At 40.0% G+C, this 19,290-nt stretch overlaps 1 protein-coding gene across 3 annotated transcripts in view; it reads right to left on the bottom strand.

Moving 5' to 3' along the window:
* VTI1A (vesicle transport through interaction with t-SNAREs 1A) overlaps positions 1–19,198 on the bottom strand; it is a 346,286-nt gene extending 327,088 nt beyond the window's left edge. For all 3 annotated transcript variants that reach the window (XM_044916605.1, XM_044916604.1, XM_021699588.1), the window contains exons 1-3: positions 18,913–19,198; positions 8,132–8,190; positions 3,868–3,978 (exon numbers count right to left, since the gene is read on the bottom strand). In XM_044916605.1, coding sequence (XP_044772540.1) covers positions 3,868–3,978; positions 8,132–8,190; positions 18,913–19,006 — 264 coding nt within the window. In that variant the 5' untranslated portion in view covers positions 19,007–19,198. The remainder of the gene's footprint in view (positions 1–3,867; positions 3,979–8,131; positions 8,191–18,912) is intronic.
* Between the last annotated feature and the right edge of the window lie 92 nt (positions 19,199–19,290).

Here is a 19,290-nt window from a genome sequence, read left to right as displayed (position 1 = left end):
AGAGTGGGAGATATTTGAGGGCAGGACTGCTAATTCTCAGTGATCAACTGGACGTGCAAAGTGATGGCGAGGGAGAAATTAAAGATTAACTCGGAAGTGACTGGAACTTGTCAAATTTAAGTGTTTGTGTTTAAGGGACTCTGGAATAAAGTAAGTAGTAAGAAGTATTAATCTAGAGCTATAGAGGTCTGGGTCAGAAATGCAGGTTGGTGTAGACCCAGTCATTGAAGCCACAGGAGTGGATGATGCCACACAGAGTAAGACACTGGGAGTCAGCGGAGAAGCCTGAAGAATCTAGTGTCTAAGCAACAGGCTGAGGAGGAGGAGGGGCCGAGAAAAGAAAACAAGTAGACGGTAAGAGTCGAAGAAAGAAGTACTGAGCTGTCCTCTGCCCTTCCTCATCGGTACAAATGATCCCCCAAGGTCTCGACGTCACAAGGGGAATAGCACATCTGCTTCATTTGCAATAACAATGAAGGACCATCTGTGCTATTTTTCTTGGGGTTCAATGTTTCTAGGTATAGCACCATAAGAAAGTTATCAAATGTTTTTAAGAAGATAGCCTTCATTCCTTTAAACATAAAAGAATTAAATATAAAAAGATAATATGAATCAAAAGGGAATTATGTACCTATTTTCTATACCCTGTTCGAATACCTCACGTGGTGTGGTAAGGAAAAGTGGAGGAAGCTGTAGAAGAGGCATCAAAGGACCACTCACTTCTCAAAGGCTTCTCATCAAACCAGAGTAAAAGCCAAGGTCTTTACCATGTCTACGACGCCCTTGCAGATCTTTCCTCTGCCTCCCTCTGTAAACACATGCGCCTCTTCCTCTCTCTCTCACGCCACAGAGAACACCCTAGCCAAAACAGCCATGACCACTGTGCTAGCCACTCTCACCCATTTACTCACTTTATTTTCATTTATAGCACTCATCACTCCCTGAAATTATGATATAGATGTATTTGTTTATTTGTTTCTTGTCTTTCCCACTAGAGTTTAAATTCCATGAGAACAAGAACTTTATCTTAATCACAGCTTTTTCCAAGCACTTAGAGCAATGTCTTACACACAGCTGGGCTTGAGAATGATGTGTTGAATGGCATGCAGAATCAATCTGAACTTCTTGGTTCTATCATGCATAAAATGAGGATAGTCATCCACATCTACTCTGTCTACTCCTCATACAATGAAATGAAATAGTATATGTTAAAGCACTTTATAAACTTTAAGTCACTATACCATGGAAGGTGGGGGCTGGTAGTGGTAAAGGATGCCTCCTGACAATCGAAGAAAGTTGTGCTAATAATTATCCACATAAATACATGAATTTTTAATGATAGCCTGGAGAACAGGTATTCAGATCACAGTTACTGATTCCATTTTTCTTTAAAACAGAAAATATGCCTAAGAAATATGTACCCAAGCATACAATATCCAAATACCAGATTTGGATCTAACCAGATTATATTCTTCAGGAGACCAAAAAAAAACAATGAAGATTGAGCTAGCTGACTTATAAGCAACAGAAGCAATTTAATTTCTGAAAAAATTTTTAAGAAGAAAAGATTAAAACTAAATTCAGCGTTATGAGCTGAATTATGTCTACTATCTCAATTTATATGTTGAGGTCCTAACCTTTGGTACCTCAGAAAGTGACTGCATCTGGAGAAGAGTTAACTGAGTTACAACAAGGCCACCAGGGTGGGCTCTAATCCAATGTGACCGGTCTCCTTCTAAGAAGAAGAAATCAGAACATAGACACAAACAGAGGAAAGACCATGTGAAGACCCAGGGAGAAGACAGCCATCTCCAAGCCAAGGAGAGAGGCCTCAGAAGAAACCAACCTTGCTGACACCTTGATCTCAGACTCTCAATCTCCAGAACTGTGAGAAAATAAATTTCTGTTGTTTAAACCATCCAGTCTGTGGTACTTTATCATGGCAGCCCTCACAAACTAATATAATTTGTTATTTTAGAAACCAAGAGAGCAATCTGTATAAAGGTGTTTCATAAAGATGAGGTTAGCAAACTAAAATAATCCTCATAAATATTTTACTTTACTATCATCATTCATATTGAAACATTAATTTTAATTAGAATTGTCTAAGTATAAATTTGAGTTGTCAAATTCTCAAATCAATTTAAATTTTCTCATTATACCTCATATTCTCCCTAAGAGAACCCACCTTTCACAAAGCAATTAGAGAAGGTTTTATCTAGCACAGAGCACAGGAGCTAGGCAGTTATGCTTCTTTTCTGAATTTAGGCCCATGGTGGATTCCAATTTTTTTTTTAATTAATGGAAAGACAATTTAAAAGGCAACTGCATCAGAGTCACTGACGTACCCTATCTCGACTTCTCAGGAAAGTATCCATCAAAATATAAAATAAATATGCATAACTGCAAATCACCCTATCTCCAGATTCTAGGGGGATTTCTACTGGGTCTGGTACCACTGTAGTCTAGAAGACCCAGCCTCCATAAGCAAGACACTTAAGGCAGGAACAGAGGCAGAAAGACCCTCATAAATTCCTGACTTTCTTTATGAATTTGGACCCCAGGGTCAGAAATGAAGTTGATTCACATACCAAGACATGACTCCTCTGTCATTTACAGGTAAAGCTCAGTTCTTCATCTGTATCTTTTTTTTTTTTAAGTAGTAAATACACATAACATAAAATTTGCCATCTGAACCATTTTTAAGTGTACAGTTTAGTAGTGTTAAATATATTCACATGTTGAGCAACCGATCTCTAGAACCTTTCATCTTGCAAAACTAAAACTCTACACCCATTAAACAATAACTGCCTGTTTCCCCCTCTCTCCAGTCCCTAGTAACCACCATTCTACTTTGTCTCTTATCTTTGACTACTCTAGGTACATATAAACAGAATCATATACTGTTTGTCTTTCATGATTGGCTTATTTCACTTAGCATAATGTTCTCAAGCATGTCATGTCATGTCATAGCATACATTAGAATTTCCACCATTTTTAAGGCTGGGTAATATGCATGTACCATATTCTGTTTATCCATTCATTTGCTGCTGGACACCTGGGTTACTTCCATCTTCTGGTTTTGTGAATAATGCTGCAATGAACATGGGTGTGCAAATATAAAAACCCTGCTTTCGATTCTTTTGGATATATATCCAGAAGTGGAACTGCTCAGCTCTATCTTTCAAACTCCTATTACTTTTTAATTACTAACAATTTCAACATGTTATGTTTAAATTTGCATTCTTAAATTTGTATAAAGTAGGTAGAGTTGAAAGTCGGATACATAGGAAGAGAAAGCTGAATATTCTCTTGGAGCAACTGGTATAAAGGATCACTTGTATAAATAATTAGTTGAATTACTTTTGTCCTTTTGGTGGGAGGAGTGTAACATATCCTTTTAAGACTCTAATAAAGCCTATGGCGCCTATCCCAGGAGAAAAGTGCACATGGGAATGGACATCCAAAAATACCTATATAATTTCAGGACATTCATGTGCCCCTGAAGTCCATCTATGAACACTGCATCTGAAAGGCTGCAGACTAAGAAAAGCCCAAAATTGGGTTTCAAAATTCTAATAAATGCTAAGTATCAATAAATACTTTCTAAACTCAGAGGATGACATGCTTTGGATCTATCTGTGAGTCAGCAATCCAACGTACCTCATATTCCATCATTAGCTAGCTCTTCAAGTATTTTTAGACCCCCAAGCCATAAATTATAAAAACTGTGCTGTCTCTTGCACCAGCTCCCAGAGACTATGCATATCAGGCTAACTGAGGCGTGTGGAGGAAACAACAGAAAACAGAGGTGAAAATGCAGTTTAAAGATTGGTAAATATGACAGAGAGGGGGAATCTGACTCACAAAATCTGTTTCAAGTTTGCCCATTTCTTGCTTGTAGCTTCGCATCCTGTTGCTGTACATTCCTCGACTTTGGGGTGGTATCTCTCGGACTTCCAGATCCATCTGTTCAAGCTGGCAGGGTGAGAGGAAAACGTGACTTAAATCATATGCTTATACTTTATTTGGCCAGACATTTAGAGCTGAAAGGATTTAATCCCAATTTCTCGTTTTACACCTGAGGAGCCAGGCCGAGGGAGCTAGCTGCCTATGATCAAATAACAATGGGACTGCTTTGGGGCTTAACTTTTGTTTACGTCAACAAATAAATAGTTCCTGAGTGTTTGCTAGTGACATGCAGAGTGCCAAAGCGCTCACTTTGTCAAGAATGTTTGGTTTTTTTTCAAACATATGCATTAATCCAAACATCCTCAATAATAACAATTTTAATACCTTTGGTGTGTTCTAGCATTCAGTCTAACCTCACCTGGTTTGGTCTTCTGACCCCAAACCACCAACCAGGACTATGGGAACATAAAACAAACCATTATTTCTACCCTAAATCTAGAAAATGTCAGCTCAGCCTTAGTCATTTGGTGAAAATTCTTCTGGAAACTCTTTTCTGATTAGGAAAATCACATGCCAACCAGCATGTGATCTCAACCTTCAGCCTAACTCCTTCTACTTTATAACCATGTTATGGCATTAAATGGATACAGCAATTTACTAAATTACACAAAGCTCGCTGATATCACAACCGCATACTTCTCAAGAATCTGGCATTAATAACACTTTGGATACAACACATGCGCATTTACTGAGAGGCAATACAAAAAGAGTGTGACGGTTAAGAACACAGGCGTTTGATTCAGACACCTGCATCCACATCATAGGCTCCACTACTTACTAGTTGTGCAGTCTCGGACGGGTTTATTAACTCCTCTGGGGCTTACTTTTCTCATTTCTAAAAATAGAAAGTCTTTTGTAGGACAGCTGTAAATATTATATGGTATAATTCCTATAATGTGCTTACAACAATGTCTCTTGCTTGGTAATGACTAGATTAATGTTAATAATAGTAGAGATGATTACTGATGATGCAGAAGAAATACAGCAAGTAGAGACACAAGGTATCAGAGGTAGCTTATTTATACTTGGCATTAAAAAATAAAACCCACCACCACCAGCAAATTGGCTCAGGCCATGTCAAATAAACTCACACCCAAAAATGCTGCTTATATTTTACCTCTTAAAGCATTCTAATGAGTTATTTCCATGACTACTATAAGCTTATCACTAATAAAACTCTTACTTGTCCAGCATTAGAGACTGAATAATGATAGTAGCTCTCAGATAAACCAGAAAACCATGTTTTAATTCATGGGTCTTAATTTTTATTGAGAGAGAGAGAGTTTTAATTAGATTTAAACAGTGACTACTTAAATTATTGCCCTGCCTCAACATAAATGTGAAGCACCAATAAATTAAATTACTCAGCAAGGCAATTTTTTAAAATACTTCTCTCAGGGCGCCTGGGTGGCTCAGTCGGTTGGGCATCTGCCGCTCAGGTCATGATCCCAGGGTCCTGGGATTGAGCCCCGTGTCAGGCTCCTTGCTCAGTGGGGAGCCTACTTCTCCCTCTGCCTGCCGCTCCCCATGCTTGTGATCTCTCTCTCTCTTTCTAATGAACAAATAAAAATCTTTCTTAAAAATTAAAAAAAAAACAACACTTTTTTGAAATCATCATTAAGTACCTACTTCTAACAAGGTGAGCAGGATCATCCAAATAACTGCCTAAGTACACGTAAGTGAAAATCCAAGAGTTAACTACACTGCTGTTTAAGGCATTTTATAAAGACACTGAAAACAAAATTAAAAGTAGGCAAGAAAAAAAGGAAACACACAACAAGCACTTTCAACGAAACCAGGAAAAAGGTTAACATGAACTTGTTTCGTGTTGTCCCAACATTCAGATGGCCAACACAACGTGGGGGACACGGTAATCACAAGACAAGCAGCGTCCAAGAGATTAATACAAACCAGTTGTTCGGCAGAAACACAAGTAATCCTAATAAGTGAAATCAAAAAGAAGTTTTTCTGCCAGGGTCCTCCCTTGTCCAAAGGAGAAGATGTAATACAATGAACAGTGTCCTTAACAAGGATGTCATCGGAACTAAGTAAATCAGCCGTCTGATTGTTTTAAACAAATAGAAACACCTATCTTAGAACTCTTGAGGTTGGTCATGACTGAAGATGACTACAAGCTCCATGAGGGGATGACTATGTTTTATACTTCTTGGTCCAGTAAAATCTTGGTTATTAGGAAACCAGCTTTCTAACATCATTGAATACCTTGATGGCTCAACAAACCAACACAGATTTTGAGGCAGAAGAACTGCTCCTGCAAACTCAACAACAACTTAAGGGGTCAACTCAAGATCCAAATAACTGAGCAGCTGCACCTCACTACTGATGGGAAGCTTCCAGCCAGAAGGGAGGGGTGTCCTAACTGGCAGCTACGGTATGCAGGAGGTCAGTCTTTTTACATGAAGGCCAGAAAGCATGAGAGAAATAGCTGAATATAAAAAGAAAAGAAAGTAAGGAGACAAGCATTTGCAAAAAGGGAGAAACTGTCAAATGAGAGGCAAACATTCGAAGCTGGGGAGTTAGAAGCCAAGCTGCCGTGGCGACAGCACAGCAGAGGTGAGAAGCGAATCTTCTGGAGCCTGGAGAGCATCCGACATTCTGACAGCTAGAAAAGAGCCAGAGAAGATGGAGCAGTGTGGTGCAGCTCGATACCTCAGCCCTCCAAGTCACAGAGCAAAGGTCTGCTGTGTCGTGGGGAATGACAACCACCTACTTCTGCAGAGCTCCTAAAACGGCAGCCCCCTGCGTATGGCCCTGTCAGCCAAAGTCAGTCAGTTGGTCAAATAAGCCTGGAAACACTCCAGGCTTTAGCTGCCTCCTACAGTCCCTTCTCAGAGATTCATAATGTCTCAGCCTCCTACAGGGTCCGAGAAGATTCTGTAGAAAAACAACAAGTGAAAAAGATGCCAACCTCCAATTTTTCTAAGCTAGCTAATCTCCCAAACTTACTTGAACTGGTAACAGTGGTCACAAGAAACACACTTGGAGAATTGTTCTAAGTAAATCAGTAAGTATGTACTGAAGGAACCCCAACTAGCACCCTTCAGTATTTAGGAAAGCGACACACTCATTTGGAACCACAATGCAGTAACAAGTGGAGTTGTACTTGTGATACTTGGCTTTGAAACCAAAAACTGGGACACAATACTTTTTAATACTTTTTGTTCCTTGATTTACAAATTTATTTATATCCAAAAGTAGTGGATGAGCTGGAGCTCTGGATTTAGCACATTTAAATACAAGTCCATACTCCACCACTTGCTGGGTGTGGTACCTCAAAGTTACTTAATCTTTCTAGACCTCAGTTTCCCCCGTCTACAAAATGGGGGCAAGAATGGCACTGAGAATCACTCCTCTGTGGGTCTCTCATGCTCCCACATGTCTTGCTGGGCATGCCAAGAATGCGAGGCCCTGACCGCTCCTTTCTCAAGCCATTTCTCAGGGTTGTATTTACAGGGAGCAGCCCTGGGGGAGGAAATACTGTGTCCCTCTGGGACAAACAGCAGGCTCGCTCTCAGGCTGCTACAAAGCAGGGCATTTCCCAGGCTCCAGGTTCCCCTCCGGTAAGGTATTCCACTGTGCGTAGGCATTCTTCCAGGCAAACTTGCCTCACCCTGTGGGAGCTGGGGCTCAGGGACCTGAGGTAGCGTGCTGAAACTGGCAGCACCTTTTGCCATAATAAAATTCTTTTGTCTCTGACGTAGGAATCTCTTGTCTTCCGCCAGCATCCATGAAACTATGGCAAGCCCACCTGTTACAAAGCAAGTAGGGGAACATCTCAGATCTTTAACACTTCTTGATGAATAGCGTTTGTCTCACAGGGCTTGTGGGAAAATTAAATATTATAAAGCAAGTAATATGCTTAACCCAGTGTCTGGTACTCAGTATGCCTTTAACAAGCATGAGCTATTTCTAGCTATTATGAAAAGTATTATGAAGGAATAAAAATTAAAGGTGGACCTTTCATGAATCCCAAGAAACTATTAAATTCTCTTCAACTTAAAAACTGAGGAAGTCCGAATTATAAAATGCTAATCAGAAATGTTTCATGTTTCTACATAGTATAAAACAGGCTAGAGAAATGCATCAGCAGAAAAGGCTCTGGTTGTATGTTACAATATATGACCACGTCTGTACCTACCAGTTCTTTTGCTTCTTCGAGCTGTTTCTCCACATTTGCAACCATCTGCTTCTTCTCATCTGAAACAAACAATAAATATCAAGGAATTGCTAGGAATACAAGAAAATGTGATATATAAAAACCTCTATTTTTTATGTGCCTTTTCCTTCCTGGTCAGAGTAGAGAATTACCACATCAGGCAGATGACCGGATCATTCTTTGGTGGGTTAGGAACCACTTTAAGCCACTGAGTCTAGGCTATATATAATCCTATGGAGTACCTAATTATGAAAAGATGCCATAACATTTCTAAGAGAAAACAAAAATTAGTTGGTCCTTTAGAAGAAACTGTGTCAACAACAAATGTGCAAATTTAGTGGTTGCACGGGGAGTCTTCGGAGTCATGACTTTAATAAACTGGGAATCACTGACATGAATACAATTTAAAAGTCACATGGGGTAAATGGGTGATGGGTTAAGGAGTGCACTTGTAGAGATGAGCACTGGGTGCTGTATGTAAGTGATGAATCAATAAATTCTACACATGAAACGAATATTACACTGTATGTTAACTAACTGGCATTTAAATAAAAATTGGGGGGAAAAAATCACATACCAAAACAATTCCTGAAACTGGGCACGATGTTACGATCCTTTAAAAGACTGTACTTTCATTAAGAATTGGGTGTAATGAAAGAAATATTTGAAGTCAGGACTACTGATTCTAAATCCAAAGTCACCACCTACTTTGCTGGTTGTGGAATCCTGGATAAGAAAGTGTTTTTTTTCTGAGACTCAGTTGGTACTCTCTAAAATGGAAATTTAAAACAGCTAATTCTTTTTAGCTCATAAAGCTGATGCAAGTAAAATTACTTTTAAAATTATGAAGTGCTAAGTCTCTGTATGTAGTTTATTCAAACTCTACCAACATTAAGTTATCACCCAACTGTAGCTCCCTTTCCTGGGAGAGACATGTCCTAGCAGGTATTTTCAGAAAACTTCTCACCCCCATTCCAAAACAATCAGTCCATTTATTCAGAGACTACACCTAAGTTTTGTGCTAAGCAAATTTATTGAACATTTATGGTTTTGTGTCTAGCATTCTTCTTTTCTCAGGCGATAACCTCACTCTTTTGGGGCTCTCCTCTTCACCAACCAGGTCGATGGAAGATGCTATCTCCTTCCATGACCCTGCCCCTTTAGACACAGTGACTTAGCAAAGCACGGGCTTCTCACCTAGCTGGACCAATCCCAGTAGCTCAATCCCTCTTGCCACATTGGTCTGGCAGGTGAAAGTGGAGTCTGCATATAACTCAAGTAGACCAATCAAAGTCCTAGAGCAACAGCAAAGTCTTTTCCTCTCTCTTGGTAGAGTTATGATGACCTGAGTCTAGAAGCTGTTGGCATCCATTGTTCTAGCTACAAGGATAGCCACTTTGCAGTGGTTAAGAATGAAGTCTATACTGAGAAAGAAACAAAGCTGAGGGATAGGTAGTAGGTAAGTAGGTAGGTATATTTAGTTAATTAGTTTCTGGTTCCAGATAACTCTGAAACAGGTTTTGCTTGACTTTATCATGATTTGTTTTCTTGAACTAACAGATTTCTTTATTTAAAGTTAGGTTTCAGGGTGCCAGGGTGGCACGGTCAGTTAGCATCTGACTCTTGGTTTCAGCTCAGGTCATGATCTCAGGGTCTTGAAATCGAGCCCCGCATCGCACTCTGCGCTCAGCGTGGAGTCTGCTTAAGACTCTCTCTCCCTCTCTCTCTGCCTCTCCCCACTGCACACATTCTGTCTCTCCCAAATAAATAAATAAATAAATAAATAAATAAATAAATCTTTAAAGTTAAGTTTCTGTGAACCTAACGATGACCAACTAATACAACAAACGAGAGAAGTCATGAAGCTTGAAATGGGTACCACGTGTAACAGCTGACTAACTCTTCAGGAGGATAGTCAACACTAAGTGGGGAATCTTTAGTGGAAGTTATTATTTTGCTAGAACCATAATTAGGTTCTGCCATCCCCGACCCCTTCCCTTTGATCCCCCCAAACTGGGGGGGATAGCTGTCACCTGTTTTGTGCATACTCCAAATAAGAAGAATGCACATTTGAAATTAAAATTTAGTTTATTTGTCCCTCTTTGAAAAAGTTAAGCCCACATATGGCCAGATTAAAAATTTAGTATATGACCCCAAATTTATTTGCTCCTGGCACATGTCATCTGTCCGACACCTCCACAAGTTACAGGAGAAGTTCACTATTTTTATGCTGGAGCAGAATATGAAATAAGACAAGCCCTTGTTGGACCAGGGGTGAGATTATGAATTTACATAGCAGAAGGAACGTCTGGTTTGCTTTAAGGTGTTCAGTAGTTAGGAAAGTCCATGCCGAGCCTCTAGGACCAAGAAGCACCAGCTTTTCTCATCAATAAAACAAAACAAAGGAAGAAGCCTTCCTTGTCCTGTATTCCCCTTTGCTACTAATTTCTCTCTCCTCTATCCACAGTCACGTTTCCCTTCCTCATCTCCCCATTTCCGCCCGGTAATCTCGCTCTCACCCCCACCGACCCACTGAAATGACTCTAAGTCTGATGACCTTTTCTTTGCCGAAACAAATGGACATTCTCTGGTCCTACTTTTACTTAATCTTGTGGCATCCAACATTCTACTCCTCTGATCCTATCACTTTTTCGTCTCCTGGCTTCCAAGACACTGATTGTCTGATCCTCCTACACACCCACTTCGGTCTCAGTGTCCTCTGCCAGATCCTTTTCCTCCATTTATCCTTTAACTTGTTGGCATTCCTGGGAGTTCAGTCCTTACTTTCCTTCTCTTATTACTATGATCTATGTCCCTGGACAATTTCATCCACTCTCATTTTTAAACTGTTATATTATACATTTATGATCCCAAATCTTTATCTCTAATCCTGATATATTTCCAGGACCCAAGACCTTTAATCCCAATGCCTATGCCTACCTCCACTGTGACTGCCTGGCAAACTGCTATTCAAAACTTGGATTCAGAAATCATCACCTCTTCGAAGCCTTTCCTAACCCGACAAAATAGCTGGCTGCTCTCTCTTACAGAAAACACCTACAACCCTTACCTAATTCCAATAATTTATCTCTCACACTTACAGGTCAGATTTATCTTCTAGGTTGGGGGCTTTAATCATGTCTTAATTATCTTTATAGTCCTAAAATCTAGCACTGAGCCTGTCATATGATCAGTTCTTGAAAAATGACAGTTAATTGAATAAATAATGTAGGACAGTGCAAACATTTACAACAGAAGCTATGGTACCAACCACCCTGCTTTCCCTGTCTTCACACCTGCTCCTCTCCACCACTTAATCTTCCTAAAATGTGGCTTTGATTGCATCACTTAAGCCTAGCAGTCAAAGTCCTTCACATTCCAGATCCAAGCAACCTTTCCAACTTTATTTCCAACTACTAGCTCTCCACTGTATATGCTACATGCTAACCAGACAGACTATTCATTATTACCCAAACATCTCTCTCTGTCTCTCTTTTCCTGCTCTAACCTTTTGTTTAAGCTACCATTTCGGGTTCTTTGGCTGAATACAACAGAATTGATTCTGGCTAACCTCAGCCAAAAAAGGGAATTTATTAGAAAGATAGCTTTTAGAGTTAGAGTGGGAATCTTATTGGAATAAAACGGATTGGTTCATAGAGTCAATGATAAAAATGAGCCCCCAAGCTTAGAAAGGACAGCTCCCAGCGTGGCTCGGGATAACAAGGGAGCAGGAACGGACAGTCTCTGCAAAAGGAGAGTCTTGAGCAGCAATGCCATGCTCTCTTCCTGGTTCACTCTGCCTAAAATTGGAATTACAGCAAACGTTCTCTGAATGCACTCCCTTGGGCAATGTGTTCACCTATTGACCTGGATAGGGCATGGCTGCCTGTCAGTTCCACCAAGACTGGGTTTAGGTAGTTCCTCAAAGGAAAACTGAGTGCTGCTATCAGAAAATAGAATAGAGGATTCTGGGCAGTCCAAAACAACAGATACCCACCGCACCCATTTACTGCAACCTCTCTTAATATACCCTTTCCCCATTTTTGTCTGCTAACTTCCACCTCTCCTCGAGGTGATTTCCTGGGACAGATCTTATCTCCTCTGAATTCCCAGACCTCTGTGCTCTGTTCTGGTGGCTCTGATGGTCATGAGAAAATGCTTTCTGTAGTTTTCCCCTCACCTTCATTTCCAGCTCCTTGGAGGCAGGGACCACTCTTGTCATATCTTTGTCCTAACTCTGAATTTAGCCCTCCCCAGTGTTCCTCGCATTTTTAAGAGAATGAAAAGGTGATGATTTAGGAGGAAAGCATGAATGAGGAAGAAAGGAAGGAAAGAAAGACTGAATGAGATGACCTTGGAAATATCTACCAACATTACATTTTTGGCAGTCTTTGAGCTCTACTCCTATGTAATTCCCAAGACGGTTCCATGCTTTCCACACCAAATGGCAACCCCTTTACAAATGGCACGTTTCTAGGATTCAGAACTTTGTAATTAACAGCTATCATTATTTTCACAGGGCTATGTGTTGAACATTACCACAGTTAATCCTCAAAACGGCCCTTTGGAGATACTAGTATTATCAAGTACATAAACTCAGAGTGATTAAATAATTTCTCCAAAGTTAAACAGCTAATAAATTGCAGAGTTGGAATTCCAACAAGGTCTGCTGTTCAGAACTGAGCTCTTAACCTCTGATGTACTCATAAAATATACTATATAAACAAATTTCATCACCTTTTTTTTTCTTTTGCATATAGGCTTGATGAATGCTAGTATTACACATAAGTCTTTGCATAGTATGATCTTTCCTTGTGCACTCAATATTAACAGAAGTGCTTAGGGCTGGTATAGACACAAATCTACATAGCATGTTTTTTTGTTAGTATTTAAAGAAGTGCTTAGTTAGCCTTACACACCCCCTCCCCATAAAGTAGTGTGTCAGAGCTAACTTGAATTCAGTGACTGGTACCCATCTTTGTGCAATGTAGCTATTTTTAGATAAAATAGCAGCAGAAACTATGTACTGGGAAATGTGGAGTGAAACCACTAATAGAGGAATTTTTATATTACTTAAAAATGGATATATTACTAATGCTACACTATGTAGCATGGTAGAGAATGGTCAGTACTGAAACAAAGTCATTCTAGAATGATCCATGTAATAATGGATTAGAGTTGGAGATAGCAATACGAACTCATGCTTAGCTTACTATAGATGGCTACACATACAAATATTTATATATACATGATTTACTGTACACACATGTACGTCCTTGTCTGTCAGCTCAGAAGGACTAGAAGCAATAATACCCCAGTAGCAATGAGTGTACCTAGTATCCAGATCTTGTTTTCTTTTCTTTTTTTTTTAAGACAGAGAGTATAGGGGGAGGGGCAGAGGGAGAGGGAGAGAAAGGATCCCAAGCAGACTCCACACTCAGCATGGAGCCTGACATGGGGCTGGATCTCATGACCTTGAAATCATGACCTGAGACACAATCAAGAGTCAGATGCTTAATCCACTGAGCCACCCAGGTACCCCTAGGTCATGGTTTCTAACACCATTTCTCAATAAATGGAAGTAGTACTCCTTGTAGAAACGGCTGACTTTGAGACTGGTATAGGAAAAACAAAAGATGATATTGGAGTATTCTATAATACTGGAAAGTAAGAAAGTACTACAAAGGAAAAACCAAAACAAAAAACAAACCTGCAATGATAGAGGTATATCAAAAGGACACAGAAGCCAGCTAAAAGGGCTTCCAAAGGTCAAAGCTAGAACAATTTGAGCAACAAAATAAAGTAGTATTGGAATACAATACAAAGAATAAAATAAATACCATGAACCCACGGATATAAATGACTGAATAAGTAAATGGAGAAGAATAGACAAAATCTCTCCTGTAGAGAATCCCAAATGGTTTAAGATGCTAAGCCTTCAAGGAGGTGGAATATGATTCCCCACTCCTGAAGTGTGGGCTGTGCATAGGACTGCCTTCCAAAGAGTATGGAAAAGAAGCAAAAGAGTAACTTCACAGTGGAGAAACCTGACAAACACTGCTTCAGACAGGTGGTCAAAGTTCGTTAGCATCAGTAGTGATAAGTTGTGTTACAGTATATTCTTGATATAATGTGATAAAAAGAGTGCTTTATTTCTGTGATCTTTGTCCCCCAAACCCAGAACTCCAGTCTGATCATGAGAAAAGTATCAGGCAAATACCAATTGAGGAATTCTATAAAATATCCTACCAGTACTCCTCTAAACTGAAGTCTAGAGAAAAGTCTGAGAAAACTGTCACAGCTAAGAGGAACATAAGGAGCCCTAACTGCTAAATGTTTTGTAGTATCCTGGCCTGGATCCTAGAATAGCGAAAGGACATTAGGTGAAACAAACAGATAAACAAAACAAAACATAAGGAAATCTGAACAAAGTATGGACTTCATTTACTTATAATGTGTCAGTATAGGTTCACTGGCTGCAACAACAAATGTATCATATTAATATATGATGTCAACAATAGAGGAAACTGGGCATAGGACATATAGGTATTCTCCGTATTTGTGATTTTTCTATAAATCTAAACCTGTTCTGAAATTAAAAGTTATTTCTTAAAAGATCAATGAAGCCATTACTCAGCTTAACTACACTGTTGAAGGGAGAGTGGTCCCTGTGGGATTAGAGTGTGGGTATGGGATTAAAGTATGACAATCCAATTTACTGTGCACCTAAGTTCCTGAATTCAAGGACTGGAACCATCTCTTCAACTCTAACTCTCTAGAACAACAGAAATGTAATGCATGCAAGTCACATATGTAATTCTAAATCTTCTAGTACCCACATTTTAAAAAGTAAAATTAGCTTTAATATATGTATATAGTTTTAATAATATTTAGCCCAATATATCCAAAATATTATCATTTCACTCTGTAGCCACATTCCAAGCACTCAGTAGAAACGTGTGGACATTGCAGTTCCAGAGCCACATACATTTTAAGCAAATCACAGTATTCATAAATAAAGGCAGACTTCTGAATTCTCCATCTACAACCACTTCAACTACAAAGGCCAAGAGTTAATCATGGAACATTTACAGTTTCTTCTATTCACGGCTACGTCTAGAGGTCTTCAAAAGCCCCCAAGGACTGACATAACTAATGAGAGAGACTTGAGCATTTTCTTCCAGAAAGGACACCTGTCTTGCCCCACCACTTTCACTTCTCTCCCTGCCTCCCTCCTTGATATCCTGAGTTCAAAGCCCAATTTCATTTCACATCCCAAAGACCCTGATCACTCATATCCTTTCAAATGTAGGCATCAGCAAGAGAGATCAACCTAACTCTAGTCTAGGCAGAAAAGGAAGCAAGAATTGAGGTCCAAGTTTCCTTTAAGAGTTCAGTATCACAAAGTCTGAGAAGCTGGGTCCTACCTAACCCTACCAATTGCTGTCTTAGGCAGTGGCAATAGTACTGCTAATAGCTAATTTATCATGCACATTTTCTGGGAAGAAAATTGTGCTAGTGTGTTCCAGGCTTTCTTTCATTTGATTTTTTACAACATTGTAAGGTTGAAGCAATTACCTCCTCTCCCCGACTTAAAGATAGAGGAAGCAGGCTTAGAAAGGCCAAGCACTTTGTCCAAGATTGCACATCTAGTAAGTAGCAGAGCAGAGATTCTAAACAGATCCAATGCCATGTGTGAATCTTACAAAATGGTTGGATTCACAAAAGACCATTTATCTCTCTGTAAATGAAGTAAGCAAATAATTGCAGAAGAACGTTGTACTTAAGATTCTTGAGGATGCCTGCCTGATGTAAGGGAACCTCTGCAAAGTATCCCCCCACTTAGGATTCTTCACCAAAGGAAAAATAACTTCACAATTAGTATTAGTTATGGTTTTCACGACTTTGCCACAGAACTCTAATCATTAAAATTAAATTTCAAATACAGTGTCATAAAAATACTACCTAAGAAGGGACTGATCTGTTTCATTAATCCAAGTACTAACATTAGTTAAATTCAAACACTTCAGTCTAAGAGCAAAGTCTTTTTATTGTTTAAAACGTGTCACAGAGTAATCAAATTTCTTCTTTAAAATGAAGTTTTAAAATACTCAATCTTTTCTATTCTCTCTGGAGATAACACTTTAATACATTGTACATGCCCAGCAGAGATTGAAGTTCATTGCAATCAATCCTACTCACTCTATTTCAATTTAAATAAGTTAATAAGTTGGGGGAATGAACTGCTCTGGCTGCAAAGTTTGCTCTGAGTTTAAACTTCTCAAATCAAGTAAATCATAGTTCATCTCCTCTAGGTCAACCACTAATGATGTCCAGAGAGATTATAATTACTTTTAATCATACTTTTTTTTAATGGTGATACATATTAATTTGTTAGTTCATAGACATATATCTGAAATTCCTAACTTCGTGGATATACTTTTCATCCTTTTCCATTTATCAATTAGAAACAGATTATAAAGGGAGCAAGCGTAAGTAACTATTAAGAGGGAAACTACTACATTTTTAAGAATTACTATCATTCAATTACGCAGGTCAGTAAGCATTCTTCCAGTGCCAACTACACAGTCTTCTTTCAATTCTGGTGAAGCTGCTATGTTTGGGCCTTACATTATATTGTATGCAAGGCCAGTCAAGGCTTTATTTTTAAGGAACTTAAATCAAAGGTTTCCTTCTATATGGTAAGAATGGTTACATTAAAACAAAGACAAGAAAAAAAATGCACTGTAACAAAATCTGTTTTCTTGGAAACAACTTTTACAACTTTGCATCCACGGAGGACTTTGTTACTTTATATAAAACACCTTCCCAATACAAAATCTACAAGCCCAAACAGAAACTGCTTCTCTGTTAAAACTGTTACAATTAAAAATAAATAAAAATGCAACTGAAATCACAGGTCCTGATACTCTGAGACTCTGGGACTCAAGTCAAAGGAAGTAGTCTCCAGCAACAAGGATAACAAAAATCAAGATGGTCTTGGGCGGTGGAGAAAAGCGGAACTGAAGAGAAGAGACGAGGTGATGTATCATGAAGTGATGAGGCCATCAGCCACTTTCTCCACAAAAATCTCTGAGGCAGCAGAGCTCGGTGGTATATGCTGCCTTGGTTCTGTCCTCTTGTTCCCTCACTTGGGCTCATAAACCTCTTTAAGACATCATCCACCTCACCAGAACTAACTGGGACTTCAGGAGATGAGTGGGGTGTAAGTTCAGAGATCCTGGTTTCAAGCAAATGTCCCTATTAATAGAAAACAGGTGGGGGAGGGGGAAAGAAAAACAAAGAAATAAAGGAAGAAAATTATTTATAAACACACAAGTTTGGGGGAAGTAGGGAAAGGGAAAGAGGAATGACAACTGAGGTCCTGCAGAAATGACTGCTGGCATCAAGGACTGACTAACAAGGTGGGAAATGGGAAGTTGCCCACCAGTTCACAAATCAGTGAGCATCCTCTTTTCTTCGCACTACACCCCAGAGCCAGGTAGGGCCAAGTCCAGACGATGGTTCAATTTCCCTAACAAAACTAAGCTAAAAGTAATAATCTGATCTGCAACTAACCACTCAAATTAAATCTGTACTTAGAGAAAGATAAATCCTAAAACAATGTCTCACATACAAAAAAATTGCCAAATATCATATTCATATTCATCTGTTCATTTACTTAAACATTTTTCTGAGCCCTTTCTAAGTAAATGCCAAGGAAATCAAACATAGCTCCCACCTTCATAGTTGACAGTTTAGCATGGAAAGCAAGATATGCTAAAACACAAAAACAAGGGGCACCTGGGTGGCTCAGTCGGTTAAGTGTCTGCCTTTGGCTCAGGGCATGATCCCAGAGTCCTGGGATGGAGCCCCTAGAGGCCAGTGGGCTCCCTGTTCAGCAGGGAGTCTGCTTCTCCCTCTCCCTCTGCCCCTCGCCCCCTACCCCGCCGCGCTCTCTCTCTCAAATAAACTCTTTAAAAAAATAAAACACAAAAACAAAATCAGTAACACTTCTAGATGGGATACGTGGAATTTTAAAAGTGAGCAAAATTATCCTGTACCAAGTGTTACATAAAACTAGGTTACAGTCTCCCAAGAAGGTTGAGAAATAAGAAATGGGGTTAGGGGTATGAAAAATACTAATGATTATAGCAGCTAACACCAAAAAAGGGCTTTCCATATGTTAAATCATTTAATCTCCATAACTCCACGAGAGACGTACAGTTCTCCCCATTTTACCAAGAAGGAAAGTTGAGAGCGGTTTAAGAAACTTTCGTTAAGTGCCACAACTTTTAAGTGGCAGAGCTGCGATCTGAATCCTGGTACCATGGCTCTTAATCCTCTTTCGCCTCATATAATAATAATAATAATAATATTACTAACAAAACAACTGGTTACTGTATATTGCAGACCTATGATCTAGGTACGTTCAGTCACTCTCTTTGAATACTCACACCTCTATTTTACAAATAAAACAAAACAAAATAAAACAAAAAACTTAGAGTCAGAGAAACGTTCCCAAGGTTGTACAAGTAACAAGGCGGTGAAGTCCGGATTCCAGCCCAGAAGGCTCAGATAGGGTAAGCTCTTCTCACCGCACGCCACAACCCAGCCTAGACTGAGCCTTTACCCTCAACCAAGTCCAGCTGCATCGCTCAGGGAGAGCCCCTGCAGCACCTCGCGCCTCGGGAGACGTTCCACCGCCCGCGAGCCTCGGCGCCCTCGGGGCCACCCCCACTCTGCCGGGTCAGTGCTCTCACCAGGAGGGAGTCGGGGGACCCTCGCAATCTTGCTGGTGATCTCTGCCGTGAGCACCGCGAAGTCCTGCTCGTAGCCTTCGAAGTCGGATGACATGGTGGCTCCGGAGTGATCGTCCCGGGCCGGAGCCCAGGTCGTGGCAAGGACCACGCGGGACAGAGGAACACGGCGTAAGTACCCCGGGAGGGGGCCTCGAGAGCAGAGTGGAGAACCGGGGACAGCTCCCAGCCTAGCCGCTTCCTGGTTGTTCGTCGCAATCTCAGTCCTCCGGAATTTGGCCTGTGCGCGTTTTTTATTGTCCGCTCGGGCTTCAAATTTTTAAAAAAGTCGCGAAAGAAAAGCACTTCTATTAGCGCCCCACAAAGCTTCCTAAAGCCTGC

The sequence above is a fragment of the Neomonachus schauinslandi genome, chromosome 6 (genome assembly GCF_002201575.2).
Source record: "Neomonachus schauinslandi chromosome 6, ASM220157v2, whole genome shotgun sequence".
In the NCBI taxonomy this organism is placed as follows: Eukaryota; Metazoa; Chordata; class Mammalia; order Carnivora; family Phocidae; genus Neomonachus; species Neomonachus schauinslandi.
This window is presented reverse-complemented; position numbering and strand designations above follow the sequence as displayed.